General features: G+C 47.5%; 1 protein-coding gene across 1 annotated transcript in view; it reads right to left on the bottom strand.

Annotated features, from left to right (window-relative positions):
- The window catches only part of KIF13B (kinesin family member 13B), a 199,630-nt gene that overhangs the window by 121,607 nt on the left and 51,622 nt on the right, over positions 1-26,401 (bottom strand). The window contains 5 exon segments of the mRNA XM_083494982.1: positions 5,218-5,305; positions 7,786-7,966; positions 10,113-10,205; positions 14,226-14,286; positions 16,329-16,341. Of these exon segments, the coding sequence (XP_083351108.1) occupies positions 5,218-5,305; positions 7,786-7,966; positions 10,113-10,205; positions 14,226-14,286; positions 16,329-16,341 (436 nt within the window).

Here is a 26,401-nt window from a genome sequence, read left to right as displayed (position 1 = left end):
TTCTTTATGGTCCAGCTCTCACTTCCATACATCACTACGGGGAAAACCATAGCTTTTACTATACGGACCTTTGTCGGCAAGGTGATGTCTCTACTTTTCAAAGAACACAGCTTCCCCCAAAAGAATCCTGGGAACTGTAGTTTGAGGGTGCTGGGAACAGTAGCGCTGTGAAGGGTAAACGACGTGTGCAGCCTGGGGCTCAAAAGCCCCAGTTCAAAATCTGACTATGTTTAAAACAACAATTGGTAAGAAGCCGGAAATATTCCTTTTAGGAATTATAACAAATGACATTCCAAAAGAGAAGCTTTTTATATGCAACAGCTGCCGCAAGGTTATTGATTGCAAAAAATTGGAAATCAGAAGAAGTTCCAACATTGAGAGATTGACAAAGTAATTTTTTTGAAATGATTGAATTAGCAAAAACGACGGCAACAATTAGAATGCAATCTAATCAAAATCTCAAACAGGAATGGAAAGGTGTAGAAGAATACATGACCAAAAGATGCTCCAACAGGAATTTATTGATATGTTTAGACCAATTTCACAAAGTTAAGTTAAGCTAAACTAAGCTAAGCAGATATATAATATAGAATGTTTAATTATTAAGATACCAAATTACAATCTCAATAATAAAGTTACAAAATAATAACAAGGAAGTCACAGGGCAAGAAATAAGAAATGGATAAATGTTGGTACATAATGAAATGTGAAAATGTGAATTTGCGAATATAATGTATATGTATCAATACGTAAAGATTTCATATATGTATTGCAACATTAATAATAAATAAATTAAGTGCAAGACAAAAACAAAAACAAAACAAAATCCAGCTATGGTCGTTCCTGAGCCTTCATGTTGCCCATCTGCCATATGGCGATAACATCAAAATATGCCTCTCTTTCAGGACTGCTGTAAGAATTAGCAAAACAACCAACATTTCGTGCCATCCATGGACTCTTGCGGAGAGATGCCGTTTCAAGGGAGCCCTACACAACTCATCTTGCTCCAACTGCCCTTGACCATCACTGGGCACATTCCGTCCCTTATTTTGACAAGTCGGCTGGGTAACAAAACATGAATTCACAGCAAAGGAAAACATTCTGGCCGCACAGAACAATCCGGCCTCGAAATTAAACAAGCTTCGAGCTCGGAAGATAAACCCCCAACTTAACCCGTCGCGAGAGCTGCTGGGTTGATTCCGTTCTGAGGAACAGTTTCTATCCAAATGCGATTTTGGTTTTAAACGCAGTGTAAGGTAGTCTCTATGGGAGTATATTGTATTTAATTATGGGGTATCAGAGTTTTTAGGGGGTTAACCAGGCTGGGATAGCAGGCTTGTATTGTTTTTAACACTCGATTGGAAGCTGCCCAGAGTGGCTGGGGAAACTCAGCCAGATGGGTGATGTATGAATGAATGAATGAATGAATGAATAAATAAATAATAATTATTTAATAGGGACACGGGTGGCACTGTGGGTTAAACCACAGAGCCTAGGACCTGCCAATCAGAAGGTCGGCAGTTCGAATCCCCGCGATGGGGTGAGCTCCCGTTGCTCGGTCCCTGCTCCTGCCAACCTAGCAGTTCGAAAGCACGTCAAAGTGCAAGTAGATAAATAGGTACCACTCCGGCGGGAAGGTAAATGGCGTTTCCGTGTGCTGCTCTGGTTTGCCAGAAGCGGATTAGTCATGCTGGCCACATGACCCGGAAGCTGCACGCCGGCTCCCTCGGCCAACAAAGCGACATGTGCGCCGCAACCCCAGAGTCGGTCATGACTGGACCTAATGGTCAGGGGTCCCTTTACCTTTTAAGGTAGTCTCTATGGGAGTATATTGTATTTAATTATGGGATATCAGAGTTTTTCCGGGGTTAACGAGGCTGGGATAGCTGGTTTGTTGGTTTTTCGAACGTCTGATGTAGATTTTTTTCAATTTCGTTGTTCTGTATGGGACAATGACAATAAAGATTATCGTATCGTTTTGCTCAGGGCTTCATTTCCAACTATGCAAGGCACACCCCTTTCCTCCAGAGTAAGTCTGGAGTCCTGGCTCTGCGATCTGGAAGTCCCCCACTTCTCAGTGGTGAAGGAAAGGCACTGTGCATCTGTCCAACGTAAGAAGAGCGTGTTGGATCAGCCCAATGGCGTCTTGCTCTAACAGCAGTTGACTGGATGCAAGCACGATCTGAACGCAAGAGCCCTCTCCTCCCTCTGGCGTTTCCAGAAACTGTTACCTGGAGGCATTGCTGTCTCCAGCTGTGGAAGCAGAGCGCAAAGAATATGGCCGGTAGCCGTCCATAGCCCTTTCTTCCAAGCCTGATGAGGAACGGTCGAAGGAGCTGGGTATGTTCAGCCTGAGAAAGAGGAGACTGAGAGGAACTATGATGCTGTTATTGTTTAGTCGTGTCCGACTCTTCTTGACTCCACGGACCAGAGCACGCCAGGCACTCCTGTCTTCCACTGCCTCCCGCTGTTTGGTCAAACTCATGCTGGTAGCTTCGACATCACTGTCCCACCATCTCATCCTCCGTCGTCCCCTTCTCCTTGTGCCCTCCATCTTTCCCAACATCAGGGTCTTTTCCAGGGAGTCTTCTCTTCTCATGAGGTGGCCAAAGTCTTGGAGCCTCAGCTTCACAATCTGTCCTTCCAGTGAGCACTCAGGGCTGATTTCCTTCAGAATGGAGAGGTTTGATCTTCTTGCAGTCCATGGGACTCTCAAGAGTCTCCTCCAGCACCAGAATTCAAAAGCATCAATTCTTCAGTGTGGTGTAGTGGTTAAGAGCGGTAGTCTCGTAATCTGGGGAACCAGGTTCGCGTCTCCGCTCCTCCACATGCAGCTGCTGGGTTACCTTGGGCCAGTCACACTTCTTTGAAGTCTCTCAGCCCCTCTCACCTCACAGAGGGTTTGTTGTGGGGGAGGAAGGGAAAAGGAGAATGTTAGCCGCTTTGAGACTCCTTAAAGGGAGTGAAAGGCGGGATATCAAATCCGAACTCCTCTTCTTCTTCTTCTTCTTCTTCTTCTTCTACGGCGATCAACCTTCTTTATGGTCCAGCTCTCACTTCCATACATCACTACAGTGGTACCTCGCAAGACGAATGCCTCGCAAGACGAAAAACGCGCAAGACGAAAGAGTTTCCCGTTTTTTGAGTCTTTCCACAAGACAAATTTCCCTATGGGCTTGCTTCGCAAGACGAAATGTCTTGCGAGTTCTTGCGAGTTTGTTTCCTTTTTCTTAAAGCCGCTAAGCCGTTAATAGCCGCTCAGCTGCTAAGCCGCTAATAGCCGTGCTTCACAAGACGAAAAAACCGCAAGACGAAGAGACTCGCGGAACGGATTAATTTCGTCTTGCAAGGCACCACTGTAGTGGGAAAACCATAGCTTTCACTATACGGACCTTTGTTGGCAAGGTGATGTCTCTGCTTTTTAAGACGCTGTCTAGGTTTGTCATTGCTTTTCTCCCAAGAAGCAGGCGGCTTTTAATTTCGTGGCTGCTGTCACCATCTGCAGTGATCATGGAGCCCAAGAAAGTAAAATCTCTCACTGCCTCCATCTCTTCCCCTTCTATTTGCCAGGAGGTGATGGGCCCAGTGGCCATGGTCTTAGTTTTTTTGATGTTGAGCTTCGGACCATATTTTGCGCTCTCCTCTTTCACCCTCGTTAAAAGGTTCTTTAATTCCTCCTCACTTTCTGCCATCTATGATAGCCATCTTCAAATATCTCAAGAGCTGTCACATAGAAGGTGGAGTAAGTTTTTTTCTCCAGCTCTGGAGGCTAGTACACAAAACAATGGATTCAAGTTACAAGTCCAAGTCCTACCCTCCAGAGCGAAGAAAATAAGCTTGCTCCGTCTTCCATGTGACAGCGCTTGAGATATTTGAAGACAGCTCTCATATCTCCTCTTTTCCAGGCTAAACATACCCAGCTTCTTCGACCGTTCCTCATCAGGCTTGGCTTCCAGACCCTTGATCATCTTGGCTGCCCTCCTCTGCCCACGTTCCAGATTGTCAACATCCTTCTTAAAATGTGGCGCCCAGAACTGGACGCGGCATTGCAGGTGGGTGAATATCGGCGTCAGGAACAAGGAGGGAATTCAGATTTACATCGGGAACAAGGGTGGGAGGAGAACAGCAGTGCCTATGAGACCCTAACGGGCCACCGTAGAGGCAACGTTTGGGGCGGGGGACAGATCCGGCCCCCAAAGAGAACGTCACAGCCATCGTTGCCACTGCAGAAGCAAGTAATGCAGTCCTTGGAGATTGGATCTGCTGCCCCTGTGTATCCTGCCGCGTGAGGCAGTCGCCTCATCTTGCCTCATGGGTGGGCCGGCACCAGGCAGGCAGATTCAACATAAGGCTGCTTCCTGTGTTTGTGGCTTTGTCTCCTTTTCGTTCTCCACGTGTGGCTGCTGCAAACACAGCCAAGAGGCCCCAGCCACCTTCCTTGCATGCTAAACTTTCTATAAGTGCTTCAGGCTATTGCTAACATTTCTGCAAACAGTGTGCTCTCGCTTGCTAAACCGGTTTTACAAGATTTTTTTATTTACTTTTTTGAAGACTGGGGGAATGAAGGCGTTCAAGACCTCTGTGTACGCCTGCGAGAGCATATCATATCCTTAATCCTGGCCGGGCTTGTATACCCAGAGGTGGGCGATACGGAACACCAACCTATGATTAAGGAATAGACTTGCAAATATTCGAGTTTTCCTGAAGCGCAGCCAGGCTGGTGCTGAGGGGAGGCATCCCAATCACGGAGGCAGGATAGGTATTTTTTAATTTGTGGCTGATTCATTAAAACAAAAGAGAAAAAGAACTACCAGACTTTTAGAAGACATCTGAAGGCAGCCCTGTTGAGGGAAGCTTTTAATGTTTAATAGACTATTGTATTTTAATATTCTGTTGGAAGTCGCCCAGAGTGGCTGGGGAAACCCAGCCAGATGGGCAGGGTATAAATAAATGATTAATAATAATAATAATAATAATAATAATAATAATAATAATAATAACAACAATAACAACAACAACAACAACTTGCAAAATTGGTAAAAATGATTCTGCAAAAAAACCCCAAAGCACTGCCAAAGTCCAGCACCTTATTTTCACAGCTGCAAACCACAGTTTACTGGACTGGGACCGTCGCATCTGAACTGTGCCATTGTTATTTTTTTATGTACTGTAAGCAGCTTTGGCTGTTATTGCCACCAAACAATTAGATCTCTTTACCTTGTAACAGGCAACAGCCAGTTTAGAAAGCCCATCCACGTATGGTCCGTAAACGCTGTGCTCTCTGACTTTCAACGACTGTCGACTCCTGTTTCCAAAACAAGCACAGAGAACAAGGCGTTACTCTCCTTGCAAATGTTGGGCCCACGACCCAGGCAGCCAAAGCTAAGTGCTACCGATTTCCAACGGGAGAGTTGAGTCATGTGCTTAAACCCTTCCTCTGGAAACCAAAGGATGCTCAGCTTAGATTAGGCCCAGTGTGCTCCAAGTCACGGCACATTTTGCCAACCAATTCCCGCAACTGGTGGAGGGTAGGAATGCAACCGCACAACTTTTTTTTAAAAAAAAGATAGAAGAGATAAGAGCTGCGCATTCCTTTCCACGCTAACAGGGAAGTACAGGCAAATAACTGTTAACACTTCTTTAGGTTTGAAAGGCATTAGAGTTAAGCAAGGCGACAATTATCTTGGGAGGGCTGGGAAGAGGGAAGGTTAAGAGATATTTGCCAAGGACATATGTCTGGGGCTATTTAGACTTCCCTCTCCTTTCATGACTTAGCCTTGACCCTCCAAAGATGAAGTTCTCTGATGCAGAAAGACTGGAACGCCGAATATAAGCAATTGCACGAGCTTTTATTACTTTCTATCACAGTCTGTTGTTGTTGTTAGACGTGATTGCATTGTTTTTGTAATTCTAAATTATTCAAAACTGTTTTAAATGTGGTATTTTATTCTGCTGTAACCTGCCTCAGGGTAAAGGGCAGGTAATATATTTAAATAATTATAATAGTAATAATAATAATAATTTTAAAAAATAATAATTATAAAATAATAATAATAATAATAAAATAACAACAACAACAACTGACAGCCCAAACAGGTAAAGTCAATCCCTTCTCTCCCTGCACCATGGTCTCAATCTGATTTGAGCGGAGTGGAGCTGCAATTTAAAAGAAAAATAAAGTGAAACATGGGAGATCCCAGTTACGGATCTGCCAAATTAACTGCAGTTCTGACTTGACGTACTGGGAATGCATGAAACTGTCTTCTACCACCAGTCCACCTATCTCAGTATTGTCCACACTGGTCGTCAGAGGCTCTCCAGTAAGGCTGGGAGATATATTGATATATCGTCCAAAACCAGTTTCAAGTCTGTATCACGATACTGATTTCATAGTTTTGACCTGGCAATATACGGCAAATCATGGTGTGTTTGTGTGTGTGCGTGCTATGTAAAATCAGGACGTGGGGAAAACCGTGAAGCCAGCCAATGTCTCTACATAGAAGCCACCTGAAGGCAGCCCTGTTTAGGGAGGTTTTTAATGTTTGATGTTTTATTGTGTTTTTCATATTCTGTTGGGAGCCACCCAGAGGGGCTGGGGAAACCCAGTCAGATGGGCGGGGTATAAATAATAAATTATTATTAATAATATTTCCATCCTTATTTCAGACATTGCGATAAACAGTTGCACCTCGGAAGTCGAACGGAATCTGTTCCGGAAGTCCGTTTGACTTCCAAAACGTTCGGAAACCAAGGTGCGGCTTCCTGCAGCCAATAGGAAGCTGCGGAATCTGCGTCGGACGTTCGGGTTCCAAAGAACGTTCACAAACTAGAACGCTCACTTCCAGGTTTGCGGCGTCCGGGAGCCAAAACATTCGAGTCGCAATGCGAAGTTCGACTTCCCAGGTACGGCTGTATAAGTATATTGCGATGTTTGGCTGATGATATATCACAATGCTGAAAACCCAATACAGTGTTACCTCTGGTTACGAACAGGATCCGTTCCGGAGCCCTATTTGCTACCCGAGCAGAACGCAACCCGCGTCTGCGGGTCGTGATTTGCCATTTCTGCGCATGCACGTGACGTCATTTTGAGTGTCTGCGCAGCGCGAGCGGCGAAACCCAGAAGTAACCCATTCCGTTTTTTAACCTGAGGTACGACTGTATTGGGGACACAGGTGGCGCTGTGGGTTAAACCACAGAGCTTAGGACTTGCCGATCAGAAGGTCGGCGGTTCGAATCCCCGTGATGGGGTGAGCTCCCATTGCTCGGTCCCTGCTCCTGCCAACCTAGCAGTTCGAAAGCACGTCAAAGTGCAAGTAGATAAATAGGTACCACTCCGGCGGGAAGGTAAACGGTGTTTCCATGCACTGCTCTGGTTCGCCAGAAGCGGCTTAGTCATGCTGGCCACATGACCCGGAAGCTGTACGCCGGCTCCCTTGGCCAATAAAGCGAGATGAGCACCGCAACCCCAGAGTCGGTCACCTAATGGTCAGGAGTCCCTTTACCTTTACCTATGACTGTATTGCTTAGCCCTACTCTGCAGGAGTCCTGCGATGGCTCTGCAGCCTTACCCAAAAACACTGAGGATATTTCTCAAGCAAAGCACACACCCTCTGCTATGGAGGGCTGGCCCTCCCGGCTAAGCGAAAACTGTCCATTTTGTTCAGAGAAAGACACGTTCGTTCAGCTGGCACCTCCGAAGGCATGCCTTGAGAAAAGGCAGGCTTTCACCGCCTGGCTCAATGGGTTGCTGGCCACCTCGATCCCTGCCGCGTTCCCCCTTACCCCTTTGGGTCCAGCAGGTCCCGGACTTTCTCGTTGTAAATCTCAATGTAAGAAACCTCCACTTTGAAGCTCTGCTCTTCGCTCTCCTCTTTCTGGGCCCTTTCGAAGAGGGTGCTGCACAGGCGAGGGATTAGTCCAGGCTGGTCAGCTGTGCCCATCATGGTATAAGACTTTCCGGACCCTGCGTAAAAAGGGGAGGAAGAGGCGCTTTAGGAGGAAGGGAGGAAAAGGGCGGCGGATAGGAAGAAAGGGAGAATTTCAGGGTGCCTTCGCAAATGAGCTACCAAGGAGACCGGCAAAAAAAGGGGGGGAGTTCTAGATTTGCAGGTGGGAAGGTGAAACAAAACTACAGTCATACCTCATGTTACGTCTGCTTCATGTTACGTTCTTTCAGGTTACGTCCTGCGTTGACCCGGAAGTACCGGGAAGGGTTACTTCCGGGTTTCGCCGCTCGCGCATGCTCAGAAGCACAAAATGACATCACACGCATGCGCAGAAGTGGCGAACCGCAACCCGCGCGTGCGCAGACGCGCCACTGCTGCTTGCGTTCTTTTCATGTTGTGAACGGGCCTCTAGAACGGATCCCGTTCACAACCAGAGGTACCACTGTACACCAAATTCCTGGAAGAAATTCCACAGGAAGGCATATCCTTCCGCAAACGTTAATGTACAGTTGTACCTCCGCTTACGAATCCCTCTGGAAACGTAAACTTCGGGATGCACACGCGCATGCGCAGAAGTGCTCTATGCGTCATGCGCATGTGCAGAAACACTAAACCATGATGCACACATGTGCAGAAGCGGTCCTCTGGTTGCGAATTCCTCGGAATGTGACCGGATCTCCAGAACGGATCCCATTCACAACTGGAGGTATCACTGTACTGATCTCTGGCCTTTCCTGCTGTAGTCGCAGCTAGACTGGCGACTAGGAGTGGCCGCCGGGACCACATAAAACCAGTCCTGAAAGAAATACACTGGCTCCCAGGACGTTTCCGAGCACAATTAAAAGAGTTGATGCTGACCTTTAAAGCCCTAAATGGCCTGGGCCCAGTAGACCTGAAGGAGCGTCTCCACCCCCATTGTTCTGTCCGGACACTGAGGTCCAGCGCCAAGGGCCTTCTGGCGGATCCCTCACTGCGAGAAGTGAGGTTACAGGGAATCGGGCAGAGGGCCTTCTTGGTGGTGGCGCCAGCCCTGTGGAACACCCTCCCACCAGATGTCAAGGAAATAAACAACTGAAGGCAGACATCTGAAGGCAGCCCTGTTTAGGGAAGTTTTTAATGTTTGATGTTTTAAAGTTTTTAATGCTTTAATGTTTTAAAAGTTTTTAATGTTTGACCTCAAAGAGCAGGTCGGGGAGAAGCCTTCCCACTGCTCCGCGAGCTTGTGGGGCTGGCGGTGGGGGGAAGCGCTGCTTTCCCCCACCGCCAGCCTCAAAGAGCAGGTTGGGGCTGGGGGGGGAAGCCCGGGTCCCTCCCACCAGCCCCATGAACCACACATTCGCTCCATAAGACGCACAGAAATTTCCCCTTAGATTTTAAGAGGGGGGAAAGTGTGTCTTATGGAGCGAAAAATACGGTATATTATACTTGCAGAAACAAAGTAATCGATAGACTTGATGGCAGGATTTAAATAAACATTCACACTGTTAGTATTAGAAAATGTCTAGAATGTAAAACAAGAAAATCCTTAATAAAATATTTTAAAAAAATATCTCTAGAAGATAGAGAAATATTATGGTGTATTTACTTTTATGTTTTTAGGTTTGATGTTATGTTATTAATAACTTTTTCTGTTAGAAGGTAGCAAAGTGGATGAAAAGAGAACCAGTAGCGGAAGTTGGGGGAAGCCTAGAAGGGGAGGGAGGAATATATAGTAAATGTTAAGACTTTCAGATGTATGTAATGAATGAAAGAGAAAAATGAATAAATTTTTTATATATTAAAGAAAACCCAGAAGCAGAGCAAAACCCCAAACGGACCACAGTTTTCAGGCCCAGAGAAGCACAGTCCCCATAGGAATCAATGGCCAATTGCTCAGCAAAGGAGGTTCTGCCTGTCTCTCTCTAGCCCTATCCTGGTTTCTGTCTCTTGCGGCTGTGCTAAATCAGCCTTTCTCAATCTTGGGTTCCCAGATGTTGTGGGACTACAACTCCCATCATCCATAGTCAGCAGGGGCAGCAGTCAGGGATGATGGGAGTTGTAGTCCGGCAACTCGGAGTGTGGTGGTGGTAGGGCCTAACCAAACTGCCAAAGCGTAATCTTATATAATCAGAAACCTTTTTATTTTATTTTATTTCTCCATCCTCCCAAGGGGCAAGCGCTTACCGGTCTGTCCATAGGCGAAGATGCAGGCGTTGTAGCCTTCAAAAGCGTTCTGGAGAATGTTTTCCCCAAGGCACTTGAATACAACGTCTTGGCCTAAAATTAGAACAAAAAGATTCAAATGGCTCGGTCAGAAGAGGAAGAAGTCGTAAACCTCCTTTGATAAGACCCTCCAGGACTTCAAAACACGCTGCAAGGCACATCATATGAGAACTGTTAACGTCTTTCATGTGTGTCCAAAGCAAATGAAGCCTTTAAGGACGGAAGCTGCAGGGCAGATCTTTATTCTGATCGCACTGAAGTCTCCCGTAAGTCCCTTTTGTGATATTCTGCGTTTACACCAACGTGGTATGGATCACGATAAGGCAGCGTACAGACTGTGGGCCCTCTCTCTTGCAATTTAGTACACCTTTCCTGCAAGGAAGTCTCGCAGGGAGGGGAAGGGCTACTCGGTTTTGCCCTCACCCACTAACCTGCTAGAAGGCCAGACCAAGAGATAGCTGCTGGCCAAAGGTCTTCCAAGGAGCTTGGCAAACGAGGTTCCCAGGTTCAGCTCCACCCATTAGGCCACACTGTTTCTCTGTGTCTGGATCCAGCCTTGAGCTACAGATAAGCTCATCTTTCACAGCCTGACTGTAAAAGGACCAAGGCTGAGGAGATGTAAGGAGGATGTGTAAGTATTATTATTACAGTGGTACCTCAGGTTAAGTACTTAATTCGTTCCAGAGGTCTGTTCTTAACCTGAAACTGTTCTTAACCTGAAGCACCACTTTAGCTAACGGGGCCCCCTGCTGCCGCCGTGCCGCCAGAGAATGATTTCTGTTCTCATCCTGAAGCAAAGTTCTCAACTTGAAGCACTATTTCTGGGTTTGCGGAGTCTGCAACCTGAAGCGTATGTAACCTGAGGTACCACTGTAGTATTATTATTTCATTAATAATAATAATAATAATAATAATAATAATAATAATAATAATAATAATAAAATTATTATAATTATTATATGATTTATAATATAATAATAAGACCACTTCCTCTTGCTCAGTGGAAGTGCCTGTTTTTTCCCTAAGAAAATAAAAATAAAAATGGTTTGTCCGTCGCCCTGCAGGCTTTTGAGCAAATCCTTGTGATCATACAGAGCCTATATAAAAACAGGGTGTGTGGAAAAACTAGAGTTTAAGAAAACATGGTCGCTTACCTTGGCTGCCCACGCCTGCGTCCAGCAGGGAACATCAGTGCACAGCCAAATTTGGTAAGATTTAGCCTTTTAACTTTGGAAGCAACTTGGGAAGGGCAAGTTTTGCACTGGGAAAAGGATGACTGGGGAAATGTTCAGCAGCCCCTTTGCGCCACCCATCATTCCTCTGATCAGACTGGTGATTTCTCAGGAAGTAACAGGAGACTCCATGCTGGTATGAACCCAGATAATTTTCAGCCTCTGCTGTGAATCTCTGTGTTAACCCTTAAGGTGGGGGGGCACAGACTCTCTGGGGCATGGGTAGGCAAACTAAGGTCCGTGGGCCGGATCCGGCCCAATCGCCTTCTCAATCCGGCCCGCGGACAGTCCGGGAATCAGTGTGTTTTTACATGAGTAGAATGCGTCCTTTTATTTAAAATGCATCTCCGGGTTATTTGTGGGGCATAGGAATTCGTTCATTCCCCCCCCCAAATATACCGTATTTTTCGCCCTATAGGACGCACCTAGCTTTTGGGGGGGGGGGGGAAATCAAGGGAAAAAATTTATTCCCCCCCAGGTTTGCGCAGCCATCCCCAAGCTAGAAGAGGGAGGCGGAGCGCTCTGTCTCCCTCTTCTGCCTTCAGGGACAGCCTCTCTAGCCTCCGTGGGGCAGCGGCTTACCCCGCTGTCCCCCGAGCTTATGGGGCTGGCGATGGGGAGAAGCAAGCTTGCCCGCAAGCTTTGCGAGCCGGCGGGACCTCCCGCCGTGCTTGCAAGGCTTGCGGATAGCTTCCTGAAGCCTGGAGAGCGAGAGGGGTCGGTGCGCACCGACCCCTCTCGCTCTCCAGGCTTCAGGGAAAGCCTGCATTCGCCCCATAGGATGCACACACATTTCCCCTTCATTTTTGGAGGGGGGAAAGTGCGTCCTATAGGGCGAAAAAATACGGTAGTCTGCCCCCCCACAAAGTCTGAGGGACAGTGGACCGGCCCCCTGCTGAAAAAGTTTGCTGACCCCTGCTCTGGGGCCTTGAACGAACCGTTTCCTAGTCATAAATTTCAGCCTTTGTCGCTTGAAATATTGCCTCTGGGGGAGTCTGCCTCAGTTTGGCACAGTGGTTTTCAACCCATGGGGTGCCCTGAATGATGTTCAGGGGTGCTGCGGACAACACTGGTCTCTGTCCCTCTTTCCTTCCCTCCCTCCTCTGATGACCCTCTCGCTTCTCTGCCTCCCAAAGGGTTGTGTGGCTGTTTGTTGCAGCAGCCCTGGCCACAAGCTCCGCAGGAGAGTGGTCCCTCTGGGGCTGGCCAGGGAGCAGGCACTTCTCTTTGGGGTGGGGTGGGCAGATTAGAGACTGGGGCAGTGGCTGCAGCTGCCCGGAGGACTCCCAAGGAGAGGAGAGAGGAGAGGAGGCTGAGGGAAGACCCCACAAGGAAAGGTGCTTGAATAGGGGTGAGGGGCTGCTGGCTCTGTAGGCAAGGGGTGACTTAACGGGGCTTCTGAGGCTCGGCTCACGTTTCCCCACAATGTAAAGGTAAAGGGACCCCTGACCATTAGGTCCAGTCATGGCCAATTCTGGGGTTGCGGCGCTCATCTCGCTTTATTGGCCGAGGGAGCTGGCGTACAGCTTCCGGGTCATGTGGCCAGCATGACTAAGCCGCCTCTGGCGAACCAGAGCAGCACACGGAAACACAGTTTACCTTCCCGCTGGAGTGGTATCTATTGATCTACTTGCACTTTGACGTGCTTTCGAACTGCTAGGTTGGCAGGAGCAGGGACCGAGCAACGGGAGCTCACCCCGTTGCGGGGATTCGAGCCGCTGACCTTCTGATCTGCAAGTCCTAGGCTCTGTGGTTTAACCCACAGCGCCACCCATGTCCCTTCCCCACAAGGGAGCCACAGAAAGAATGGACAGTGGTATCTTGGTACTCAAACAACTTGGAACCCAAACACTACAAACCCAGAAGGAAGTGTTCTGGTTTGCGAACTTTTTCCGGAAGTCAAACGTGCTCCGTTTTGAGTCTTACGCTTCCGATTTGAGTGCCACAATTCCATTTTGAGTGCCAGAGTTCTATTTTGAGAGTTACGCTGAAGTCTGTCTGTTTTTGCTATTTATTTTGCGTTTTTGTTTTTGCGGCTCTTTTTGTTTTGTTTTTGTGGCTGTGTGGAAACCAGTTCAGCTACTGATTGATTGATTGTGTGACCGCAGTACAGTCATACCTCATGTTACGTTTGCTTCATGTTTTCTCAGGTTGCGTCCCGCGGCGACCAGGAAGTACCGGAAAGGATTACTTCCGGGTTTCGCTGCATGCTCATGCACAGAAGCGCTAAATCGTGCTTCGCGCATGTGCACAGGCACCAAATTGCGCCGCGCACCTGCACAGATATGACACTTCAGGTTGTGGGCTTTTCATGTTGCGAACGGGCCTCCGGAACGGATCCCGTTCGCAACCAGAAGGTACCACTGTACATTGTTTACTGCTTTCATTTTATGGCTCAATGGTCTCATTAGATGGTAAAATTCATGTTAAATTGCTGTTTAAGGGGTTGTTTTTAAAAGTCTGGAAAGGATTCATCCATTTTGCATTACTTTCTATGGGGAAGCGCGCCTTGGTTTTGGAACGCTTTGGTTTTGGAACGGACTTCCGGAACGGATTAAGTTTGAGAACCAAGGTACCACTGTGGCTGGTCAAGAGAGCCGTGGACTCAGAAAGGTTGAAAACCTCTGGCCTAGCAGACTGACTTTTTGAAACTGACTTTTAAACTAAGCCTACCCATCAAGACAAATATTCTGCTCCATGTCCGGGCAGAGCCGGGAGAAAACCCCAGATAGTTTAGATAATAATGAGCTAGATGGACGAATAGCCTGACTTGGTATAACGCAGGTTCTTCTGTTCCTTGCTAGATCAGTACTAGGTCTGTATCTCGACCCTGAAATACTACCTGCATATTTTTCCTTGACAGCTTCGTCCATAGACCAGAAGCAGTGATCGTAGGCAAAGACCTGCAGAGAGACAAACCAGAGATATCTTATGGAAGTCTTACTTTTACGAGGTGAACAATCCAACCAGCTTAACAGGCCATATGGAAAACAGACATCCAGCTACCAATACACGGTTGTCCAACGATAACTTTAGGATGTGTATGATCCCTGCTCAGTAGCTAAACTTCAAAAGGGGCTATGCATTTTGAATTAACTGAAGCAGTGCTCTTCTATCACAGGGTTTCCCAAACGTGAGTCTCCAGCTGTTTTTTCAGACTACAGTTCCCATCATCCCTGCCCACTGGTCCTGCTAGATAGATGATGGGAGTTGTAGTCCAAAAGCAACTGGAGACCCAAGTTTGGGAAACTCTGTTTGATCAGATGCTGTTGGGACTCCCAACTCCCATCATAAGCAGTCAGCTTAGTCATTGGCCGGGGAAGATGGAAGGTGTAGTCTGGAAACATCTGGGTTGGTCGGCTTAACTGCAGCCAGCATTCCATGTAGGTCACTGGCAACTAACCTGCGGTCCTCCAGATGTTGCAACGTTACAACTCCCATGAGTCTGGCATTGACCAATGCTCTCGGCCCAGGATACCTGAAGGAGCGTCTCCACCCCCATCGTTCTGCCCAGACACTGAGGTCCAGCGCTGAGGGCCTTCTGGCGGTTCCCTCATTGCGAGAAGTGAGGTTACAGGGAACCAGGCAGAGGGCCTTCTCGGTGGTGGCACCTGCCCTGTGGAATGCCCTCCCACCAGATGGCAAGGAGAAAAACAACCACCAGACTTTTAGAAGACATCTGAAGGCAGCCCTGTTTAGGGAAGTTTTTAACGTTTGATGTTTTATCGTGTTTTTAATATTCTGTTGGGAGCTGCCCAGAGTGGCTGGGGAAACCCAGCCACATGGGCGGGGTGAAAATAATAAATTGTTGTTGTTGTTGTTGTTGAGTTGGAGTCCAACAACTGGGGACCCAGACTTGGAAGAATGCTAGACTAGAGGTTGATGGACTGGCAATGTCAATTCTTGGGGCTATTCCTCCCTGTGTCTCTTTTACAGCAAGATTTTAGTGGCTCCCCGCTATCCAGGCGCAATCTGGCAGGGACCAGTGTTAACTGCAGCGACCTGCACACCTGGAATCTGCAGTCTGATGCGCTACTGCAGCCTTTCAGAAATGCACCGAGAAAGCGAGTGAGGATGAGAGAATAACAACATCAACAACAACAACAACAATTTATTATTTATACCCTGCCCATCTGGCTGGGCTTCCCCAGCCGCTCTGGGCAGCTTCCAACAAAATATTAAAATACAGTAATGTATCCAACATTAAAAGCTTCCCTAAACTGGGCTGCCTTCTTTGACATCTGGTGGGAGGGCGTTCCACAGGGCGGGTGCCACCACCAAGAAGGCCCTCTGCCTGAGAGAATAACTGAGGTGTGTGCTCACCACACAACTCCACCCCGATAAAAAAAAATCATTGACCAAAGCTTCCATGAGGATACTTTTCCACATACTCTAAGGACCCACTCGTTTCCCTAGCCATAGAATTGCAGAGTTGGAAGGGACCCCGAGGGTCATCCAGTCCAACCCGCTGTAACGCAGCCATTCAAGGCTGTTTTGCCTCCCCCCTTTGGGCCTGCCACCTCTTTAAAACGCTGCAAAGGAAACTGTCCGAAAATAAAACTTTTGGAGAAGAGAGAGAATACTGACAGAGAGCAACTGCAACTTTCCAACGCTGTGCAAACGGGAGGAAACGATTTGTGTGGTTTAATAAGAAGAAGAAGAAACCCCACACAACACAATCTTTCATCCACAACCCCCAGCGTTCAGTGTGTGACCATGCTGTCATTCGTTCCTGTGACTCATATCTTGGCTGTCAATGGTGCTTCTGGAGAGAAGAGCTTTTAATGTTTTGTTTCCCCTTCCTTGCAGCGAGCACATTTAGAAAGAAAGTGGTAAATATTTTTCTGCACAGAATCCAAAGGCAAATAAATATAAGGATTCCCACCCCACCCCCACCCCCACCACACACACACCAGGCTCCAAAGTGCAATCGGAAAAGACTTACCTTGGGCTGGCTCCTACAGTTCAGAAACAGGAACATCGCGGGACATGCAAGGAAAAAGAGGGAGGGAGAGAAGGAGGGAGAGAAGGAAAATAACAGGTTAACACCTTGCTCTCTCTCTTTTTCGTAAGTGCAAAAGAAATCACAAGTTTAAAAATGCACAAGACTACAGTTCTGGTCACTGATGCAGATAGAAATCTTCAAAAGTGTTTACTTTAACATCACTTTCAATAATCAGGTTTTTATCTGCAGATACGCCAGGTTATCAGAAGAAAGGCATTTCTGCACACAGGACAGAGCTCCAGAAGAGACAAGTAAAAGACTTATGGCACGATGCACCCAAGAAAATAGATACCTCCAGTTACGAACTTAATTCGTTCTGGAGGTCCATTCTTAAGCCGAAACCATTCTTAACCTGAGGCGCGCTTTCGCTAATGGTACCTCCTGCTGCCGCCGGCGCACGACTTCCGCTCGCATGCCGGGGCATAGTTCTCAATCAGGAGCATCTACTTTCGGGTTAGCGGAGCTCGTAACACAAAGCGTTCGCAAGGAGGACGGTACGTAACACGAGGTTCCACTGTATAGGATCGCAGATACGACAGGGTCAAGATCCCACAGATTTTGCAGAAATCCAAATCCTGAAAGTTGGGCTGGGCGATATCTGGTTTCCAACATCACGATGAATCACCAGCTAAACATAGAGATGTACTGATATATTGCGATGTCTGAAATAAGGATGGAGCTTTGCAGAAGCACTGGCTGGCTTCACAGTTTTCCCCATATTGTGGGAACAAACACACACATCGTGATTCACAATATATTGCCAGGTCAAGAATGATGAAACCGATATCATAGATATGGATAGTGCTGGTGTTGACCTTTAAAGCCCTAAACGGCCCTAAACGGCCTCGGTCCAGTATACCTGAAGGAGCGTCTCCACTCCCATCGTCCAGCCCAGACACTGAGGTCCAGCGCCGAGGGCCTTCTGGCGGTTCCCTCACTGCGAGAAGCCAAGTTACAGGAAACCAGGCAGAGGGCCTTCTCAGTGGTGGCACCCGCCCTGTGGAACGCCCTCCCACCAGATGTCAAAGAGATAAACAACTACCTGACATTTAGAAGACATCTGAAGGCAGCCCTGTTCAGGGAAGTTTTTAATGTGTGACATTTTAATGTATTTTTAATCTTTGTTGGAAGCTGCCCAGAGTGGCTGGGGAAACCCAGCCAGATGGGCAGGGTACAAATAATAAATTATTATTATTATGGACTTCAAAACGGTTTTGGACGGCATATTGATATATCCCCCAGCCCTGATGGCAAGAAGATTACTCTCCAAAGTGTGCTTTCCTTTTTGTGTGTCGTTGCCTCCCAATTTATTATATTTTTACCCTGCTTTTCAGGGAAAGAGCTGGCCACCTCTCCCAAGGCAGGCAGTTTGCAGAAATCCAAATGCCATTCCCAATGTGAGATCATAGAATCATAGAGTTGGAAGAGACCACAAGGGCCATCGAGTCCAACCCCCTGCCAAGCAGGAAACACCATCAGAGCACTCCTGACATATGGTTGTCAAGCCTCTGCTTAAAGACCTCCAAAGAAAGAGACTCCACCACACTCCTTGGCAGCAAATTCCACTGTCGAACATCAAGATAACCACGATGAGACTGCAGGGTGGTTGGGGAGAAGAGGAACCAGCGATATTAGCGACAAAACACCCCAGCATCTCCCTCATCAGGTATAAGGAGACTGACCCTGACATTTTCCCAGCCGCCTCTGGGCAGCAGGAGTGGGTGGTGGAGGAAGGGAAAGCGAGGCAGAGAGAGTCGCAGGAATAAAACATGAATTGCAGATCTTCTCTCGCTGGCCACTTGTGCTTAGAAGGGGAGGCGGCATTCAGCTCTCGAGGTGTCTGTTTCGCTTGGACTGTCTCCTGGCACAATGATCTGACCTTGACCGCTGCTGCTCCGCTCTTACCCTGCATCCGATTAAGAGTCAAGAGGCACACAGAGAAAAGCACCGTAATAGCAGCATTGGTAAGGCGCAGCACTAGGAACGTCGTAAAGACGGAGCAAACTTCGTGCCTCCAAGAAAAGGGGAAGACTGGGAGCTTTTGCTTAACTGAAGTTTGTTGTGCGGTCTGTTACAACAAAAATGTGGTTCGCGCTAACGATGGCTAATTTCAAAGAAGCCGGCATCAAACAGCGGTTTCTGAAGCTGGCTTTTATATATGTTATTTCTCCATCGGCAGGGAGGGGATTATAACACCAATGTTAAGGGGCAAAAACCATCATAGTGGTAAATAGCATAAAAGGAACTGTAGAATGTACATTCCCAAGGGAAGAGCAAAATGCGTCGCAAATCTGCAGATCATCTTAGTACGTCAACACAGCAGATTTAACCCTCGAGAAAGACTAGGCGAAGAGATGAGTTTTAAGCAGGCTTTTTGAAATTAACTGTGGTTAGCCTTAACAGCAATTCTGGGATCGAAAGGCACAGCAAACCATGGTTAGCTAAAAGCAGAAGTGGAAGCTGCTGAAATTCTCCTCTCTGTTGTGTGGGGCAAGGAGACGTGAAAGGCCAAGAAAGACCCACTGTGGCTCATGCTTGCCACACTAAACCATGGTTTATCCTTACGTGCAAGCACGGCTCATGTGACCTAAGCAGGAAGTGCGACGAGAACTGCACAATTCACAGCAGCCCATTTAAAATTTGCCTTTCAACGCAGCTGTCCAGCCGAGCAACCGCTAGCGGAGAAGGCTTTTCGCCCCCCCCTCCCCCCAAATTGCGAGACAGGATTATGTTATTATATGTCACTTAAAATGTTTAGGTCTTTATTGTGCTCGTATTATTCGGCGCTTGGGATTAAAAGCAGCAATAAGAACATAATCCCTGTGGCCCTTCCCTGCATATGGAGGTTTCAAAAAGAGGATTACGCGGTGTAAAACAAGCAGCTCAATATAGGCCAAAAGGCCGGTTTCAAATAAGCATTGTGTTCTTTCCACAAAGATGCACACACAGCCTCATTTGATGTTCGCGGTTAAGCAGAGGACCAGAAGCCCTCTCATGAAAGCAAACCGCAGGGCACCCGGGCACAGCTTGCAGCTCAGGCAGACGCTGTGGGCATCCTCCCCCAAACCTGGTGCCCTTAGATGGGCTAGGCCAGGGGTCTGCAACCTTTAAGACAAAAAGAGCCACTTGGCCCCGTTTCTGAAGAGAAAAAAAAATTTGGGAGCCGCAAAACCATTGCGACATTTAAAACAAATATAACATGCCTTTATCCGTGGCTGGCCTACTGGGGGTCCAAAACAGGGACGTCATCTTCCTCCTCGCAGTCGTAGACCTGCATGCGCGCCGCTGCCCTCCAATCTGACAGCGGGCGGGAAGGTGACGTCAGGATGGTGCGTGACTGATGCACGCACTGCCCCCATGCGGCGTCACAGCCAGTACTGCCCCCACCACAGTGGGGAGTGTTGGGGCGCACAAATCACCTCCTCCCCTCGCTAGTATCCGCCCCGGAGCCGCGGCAAAGGTGTAAAAGAGCCACATGCGGCTCCGGAGCCGCGGGTTGCAGACCCCTGGGCTAGGCCACAATTCCTATCAGCCGGAACATCTGCAGGGCACCTGCCCAGCGAAGGTGCCTGTATACGTACTAGTGTTGCCCACATCAAAGCGGACCGCGTACATGTACACGCATACAAGACCCTGGGGGTCTGGATGCAGATAATTTTTCTCCTGTCCCTGAAAGAGACAGCTAATGAGCGCGGAGGACAAGAACAATAGAAATTCTCAGCACGGCAACATTACTGTATTTTTCTGTATCCCCCCCCCCCGCGATTATAAGACGACCCTAATTCTTTGTGCCCCAAATTAAGAAATAAATAATTGCAACATTCCATGCACAGTGGACACTCGGGTTGTGAATGTGATCCGTGCAGGATGAACATTTGCAGTTCGCAACCCGCAGCAGTGCGTCTGTGCACGCGCGGGTTGCAATTCGGCGCATGCGCAACCCCCAAAACCTGGAAGTAACCCGTTCTGGTACTTCCGGGTTTCGGCAGGTACGTAACCCAAAAAAACGCAACCTGAAGCGTCTGTAACCCGAGCTATGACTGTAAAAGACAACTCACAATTTTAAATTAAAAAAAAATGGGGAGCGGAAAAATACAGTATGTTCCATGGTTTTCTTTTAACAAGGGAAGGGTTGTAGCTTAGCAGCAGAGTGCATTGAATTGTAGGGTTGGAAGGGACCTCCAGGGGTCATCTAGTCCAACCCTCTGCAATGCAGGAATCTCAGCACAGAATCACAGAGTTGGAAGATGGAATGATTCGTTATTATTTTCCAGTGGTCATTTACGCAAGAACTCCAAAGCATTGCACGTGCTGTATCTCAGCAGTCATCACAGCAGCTGAGCTTAGCTAGGCCAGTCGTTGACCTCAAAAATCACAGAATTGGGACCCCAAGGGTCATCCAGTCCAACCCCCTGCAATGCAAGAACCACACCTAAAGCACCCCTGACAGATGGCCACCCAACCTTTGCTTAGAAACCTCCACCACCTTCTGAAGGAGTCTGTTCCAATGTCAGACAACTCTTAGCATCAAAAAGTTCGACCTGATGTTAAGTCGGAATCACTTGTAATGAGAACGCATTAGCTCAGATCCGACCATCTGGAGCAGCAGCAGAAAAAGTTTCCATGGTCCATCTTCCATGTCGCAACCCTTGAGATATTTGAAGGTGACTACATATTGGGTGGCGCTGTGGGTTAAACCACAGAGCCTAGGACTTGCCGATCAGAAGGTCAGCGGTTCGAATCCCCGCGACGGGGTGAGCTCCCATTGCTCGGTCCCTGCTCCTGCCAACCTAGCAGTTTGAAAGCACGTCAAAGTGCAAGTAGATAAATAGGTACCGCTCCGGCAGGAAGGTAAACGGCGTTTCTATGCCCTGCTCTGGTTCGCCAGAAGCGGCTTAGTCCTGCTGGCCACATGACCCGGAAGCTGTATGCCGGCTCCTTCGGCCAATAAAGCGAGATGAGCGCCACAACCCCAGAATCGTCCGCAACTGGACCTAATGGTCAGGGGTCCCTTTACCTTTACCTTTAAGGAGTCTCAAAGTGTCGAACAATCATTGGAACCACGTTAGGACGTGGGAATGTTATTTGCATGAAAACTACTCCTGCTGAGTCGCATTACTCCTTCCCGTTGCATTAACTGCCAGCCCTGACTCGGGTTTCAGTTTGGCGGTAGGGAAGGTGAGCGACACAGACGTTTATCACATCCGAAGCGCAACACAGATGAGAGGAGATGCTCAGTTTCCATCTGGGAGTCATATGCGTTTGTCTGGCTAAGAGATTAAACCCCGGCCTTTCCTATCCTCATTTTCTTTTAACAGCACTAATCTCAAATAATTAAAGGGTGTTCGTTAAAATTTCCAGGAAAGTCTTTGGAGAGACATCAGAAGGATGGGTGGAAGGATGGGTTAAGAAAGGGGGGAGAGGAGGAATAGGCTCATGTTTCGCCTTCCTAAAAATACACACCGTTCCCCCATTATTCAAAAACTTCCTACTCAGCCAGCGGTGGCTAGGCTTGTAAATTAGAGTAAGTAGCCAATACACCTGGGTTTATGACGTGCGGTTTGTTTAATTTGTGAAAACCACAATAGACTGTGGCAGCAATTAGTGAGTCAGGATGGTTAAGTGTGTCTGCTCTGGAGGAGAAAAGGCTAATAAAATGTCAAAAGGGAAAACCCTGAACAGTAAGAGAAAACCCAGCTCTCCATTCGTCACCTTCCTTAGGCATTTCCAGCAAGCTTGATTTAATTATTACTCTTTCGCTGCTCATTTTAATGCTGTGAAAACAGGCACAGCTTTGCGGTCCCAACGTGCGGATGAGACGATGGTGTCGAGAGGAGGAATTCGGGGTTTGTTAGGCACTGGGGAGGGATGCGGGTGGCGCAGTGGGTTAAACCACAGAGCCTAGGACTTGCCGATCAGAAGGTCGGCGGTTCGAATCCCCGCGACGGGGTGAGCTCCCGTTGCTCGGTCCCTGCTCCTGCCAACCTAGCAGTTCGAAAGCACGTCGAAGTGCAAGTAGATAAATAGGTACTGCTCCGGCGGGAGGGTAAACGGCGTTTCCGTATGCAGGAAGGTAAATGGCGTTTCCGTGCGCTGCTCTGGTTCGCCAGAAGCGGCTTAGTCATGCTGGCCACATGACCCGGAAGCTGTACGCCGGCTCCCTCGGCCAATAAAGTTAGATGAGCGCCACAACCCCAGAGTCGGCCACGACTGGACCTAATGGTCAGGGGTCCCTTTACCTTTTAAACCAAGGTTGGGGAAGGAGGAAAAGAGTTTCAATGCCATGGCTCTCTAAAACTTTGGAAACACTCCCCCCACCCCAACCAGCAATTTGCATGCTGCCCACATCTGAATATGCCCAATTCCTGAAATGAGATTGGATTTGCACGATTTGAATTTCCTGAATGTGCTTTCCAGTTTGCTTTTGCCGTTGACACTGTTAAATACACACACGCATTGTCTGCAAGTTGCTGGTGCTGCAATTCTCCCATGTTAGGTATGGCATGCAAGTCTGTCCTGTTTGCCACCCCATGTCAGGGAGGGTTTTATGGGTAGGAGAGGAGGGGGATAAGCTCTCAATGACCTGGTTTACCGAAAGAGCAAAGTGACAATTCTCTCTCTCTCTCTGTGTGTGTGTGTGTGTGTGTGTGTTTGTGTGTTTGTGTTGGCAGAAATCGCAGGAGAACTTTCTACATACGGTCTACACCCCAGATTCCATTCTGCTACGGCTTTGGAGTTTGGGTAACTGGTTTCATCCTCGTCTCCAAACACCCCGCATAACAGCAGCAACATCGTTCCAGTCAAAATGGCAGAAATCCACACTGCTACCCAGTCTACAAAAGGGGGCTTCAAACACGGGCGGATAGGGTGGGTGGGAACAGGGGGAAAGCAGGCAAGCCCAGATTTTAGCGACAGATGGGGGGATAAAAGCTGGGGAACAATCAAACGGAGACTTAATACCATGCGGTGCCTGGAGAATATGCAGAGACATGGCGATGAAAGAGAAATATTTGGGGCGTCCAAAGGGACTGTGGCTTGTATTCGAGGCCTTGCCATTCCCTTTCAGCAATGAGGACCAGAATCACGGGGAAGGGAAGAAAAGTTCATTTTTCTGTGCAAGTCGCATTCCGCCCCATCCTCAAAGGCTTGTCCTACTTTCTCTGTTTCACAAGGTGGGCTTTCAACATCTTCTCCGTCATTCTCTCACCCACCAAGAACAAGCTCTATTTTGGGCTGGCAATTCCAAACGCCTGTTTTGTACTTGGAGGCCTAAGAAGTTTAGATTTAAAGAGTTTTGTTCTCTTTTATAACGTTCCCCTCTTCTTTCTCGGGACTGGCACACAGAGCCTTGCAGGGCTACTTTCCTTTGCACAACGCTCTCTTGATAATCAAATTAAAACAAGTTTGTGGGTGGGGAGGTCTTGTGAACAGCCCTGGGCAACAAAGAAAAGGTTAATAAAAAATTTAAAAATAAAATAGAGGGGAGAAGCGGGAAGAGTTGCATCAGACCGAGTCAGATAAATCATGAATAACATTTCTTATCTCACCTTTCCAAGAAGTGAAAGGGATTCTCTTACGTTACCTGCACATTATTCATCTGAGTAATACTTCCCCCCCCATGGAATAATTGCGTACACAGCCAGTAAGGTGCATTCTGAACACTGATATGTATCCAACAGGCCCTTAAATGGAATCAATTTAAGAATCACTTCCCATGAAAGATGTCAAAGAAGAGATCTTGCAATTGTTTGGGAAACGAAAAACGATAATTAAATTCAAAACAATTCCACATGCAAAAAAACAAAAACGCTGTCTCAAATTCAGTGCAGATAAGCAGACTGGGACACAACCTTTTATATTTCTGGCAAACCAGCCTTATTTTTCTTCAACATTTCCCTGCAGAGCCACCACCTGCAACTCTCAGCACTTTTAAGAGCAAAAATTCAGGTTGTGAACATTTGCCTGTTGCTGCTACTGCAGGTTATTTTATTATCATCATCATCATTATTATTATTATTATTAACCATTTCAAAAAAATGGCAAGGTTAACTGTGGTTAACTGATCTTCTTCTTCTTTGGTGATCACTCGTAGTTGAGTAAGATGGTCTTCCATAAACACGGTTTTAACAGTGAGTCCGTAAGTGACTGTGGAGGCCAATTCTGGATCCACACATCCTTCCACAGTGGGGACATTAGTTTCCGGGTGGGAGTTGATCACGGTGTGGATTTGCCAAGCGTGCCTTACTCTTTGCACATTTCTCCCTTGCGTCCTGAGTTTGAGCATCTTCAAAGCCCCTGAAACCTTTGTTTGGTAAAGACTGTTCTCCAACTGGAGCTCTCGCAGGCCAGTGTTTCCCAGTTGTCGGTGTTTATACTACATTTTTTTAAGATTTGCCTTGAGAGAGTCTTTAAAGCTCTTTTGTTGACCACCAGCATTGCGCTGTCCATTTTTAAGTTCAGAATAGAGTAGTTGCTTTGGAAGACGATCATCAGGCATCCGAACAACATGACCAGTCCAACAAAGTTGATGTTGAAGAATCAGTGCTTCCACACTGGTGATCTTTGCTTCACAAACAACAGTCAAGAGGGTAAATGACCTAAAAAATACTTTAAGGGGCCATGAAATATTGAACTAACTTTTTATGTTAACTCTGGGCAACTGCAGTCCTAACAAGCTACCGTATTTTTCGCTCTATAAGACGCACCAGACCACAAGACGCACCTAGTTTTTGGAGGAGGAAAACAAGAAAAAAAATATTCTGAATCTCAGAAGCCAGAACAGCAAGAGGGATCGCTGCGCAGTGAAAGCAGCGATCCCTCTTGCTGTTCTGGCTTCTGGGATAGCTGCGCAGCCTGCATTCGCTCCATAAGATGCACACGCATTTCCCCTTACTTTTTAGGAGGGAAAAGGTGAGTCTTATAGAGCAAAAAATACGATATTTGGCTCAGGAGCTGCCCGAGTACAAGCTTGCGCAGCCTAAGAGTTAAGCCAGCCCGAACCTTGCAGATTCCATTGGGACGGCCAGATAACATGCCAGGTGTTGAGCACACTGCGAGAAGCGAATCATTAGCTCTGAGCAGCTGTTTCCCAGCAAAGAAGACTGTCCCATCAAAGCCCTGCCAAACTTCCGGCTCTCTTCCACTGTCTTTAAGAGACAACAACTTGCTTTGATTAAACTATGGCTAGCAGATGTAAAATACATCAAAATCAAACTTTAGGCAGCTAGAAAGGGAGCGAGGAAACAGGAGGGATGGGAATCGCCGACCAAAATCACAGCTGCTAAGATACGCATCCGATATTTTTTTTAAAAGGAGGAAATTGATTTAAAGATTGGTGATCGTTCCCAAAAATATTTTATTCTTTTCACTCATTTATACAAGAAGCAACAACCCCCCCCCCTTCCGAAGTGCCGAATGTCTATTTATTTACATTTAGCTTTCAGGTAATTTCAGTTTTTAAGCAAAGGTATTAAGCCAGGAAAGCAAAGGTATTAAGCCAGGAAAACCTTTAAAGCCCTATATGGCCTAGGACCCTCAAAGCTACAGGACCGCCTCTCCTGGTATGTCCCACGGACGACCTTACGGTCTTCAGACAAAAACATCTTGCAAATCCCGGGCCACAGGGAGGTTAGGCTGGCCTCAACCAGAGCCAGGGCTTTTTCGGCTGTGGCCCCGACCTGGTGGAACGCTCTGTCCCAAGAGACTAGGTCCCTGCGGGACTTGACATCTTTCCGCAGGGCCTGCAAGACAGAGCTGTTCCGCCAGGCCTTTGGCCAAGGCACAGTCTGACCCCTTCCTTTGGTAATCCTCACAGAACTCTAGCCCAATGGTTGCCATTAATTTGATTCTGAATTGATTTTAGAATGAATTGATTTTAGAATGCTCTGTTACTTTTATTGTTGTTAGCCGCTCTGAGCCCGGCTCCGGATGGGGAGTGCGGGATATAAATAAAATTTTATTATTATTTATGATTAAAAGAGGAGACTGAGAGGAGATAACAAGAGCCATCTTCA

Source organism: Podarcis liolepis (genome assembly GCF_965112155.1).
Source record: "Podarcis liolepis genome assembly, chromosome: 3".
Taxonomy (NCBI): Eukaryota; Metazoa; Chordata; class Lepidosauria; order Squamata; family Lacertidae; genus Podarcis; species Podarcis liolepis.
The sequence above is the reverse complement of the archived record's forward strand: the minus strand, read 5'-3'. Positions and strand labels throughout refer to the sequence as shown.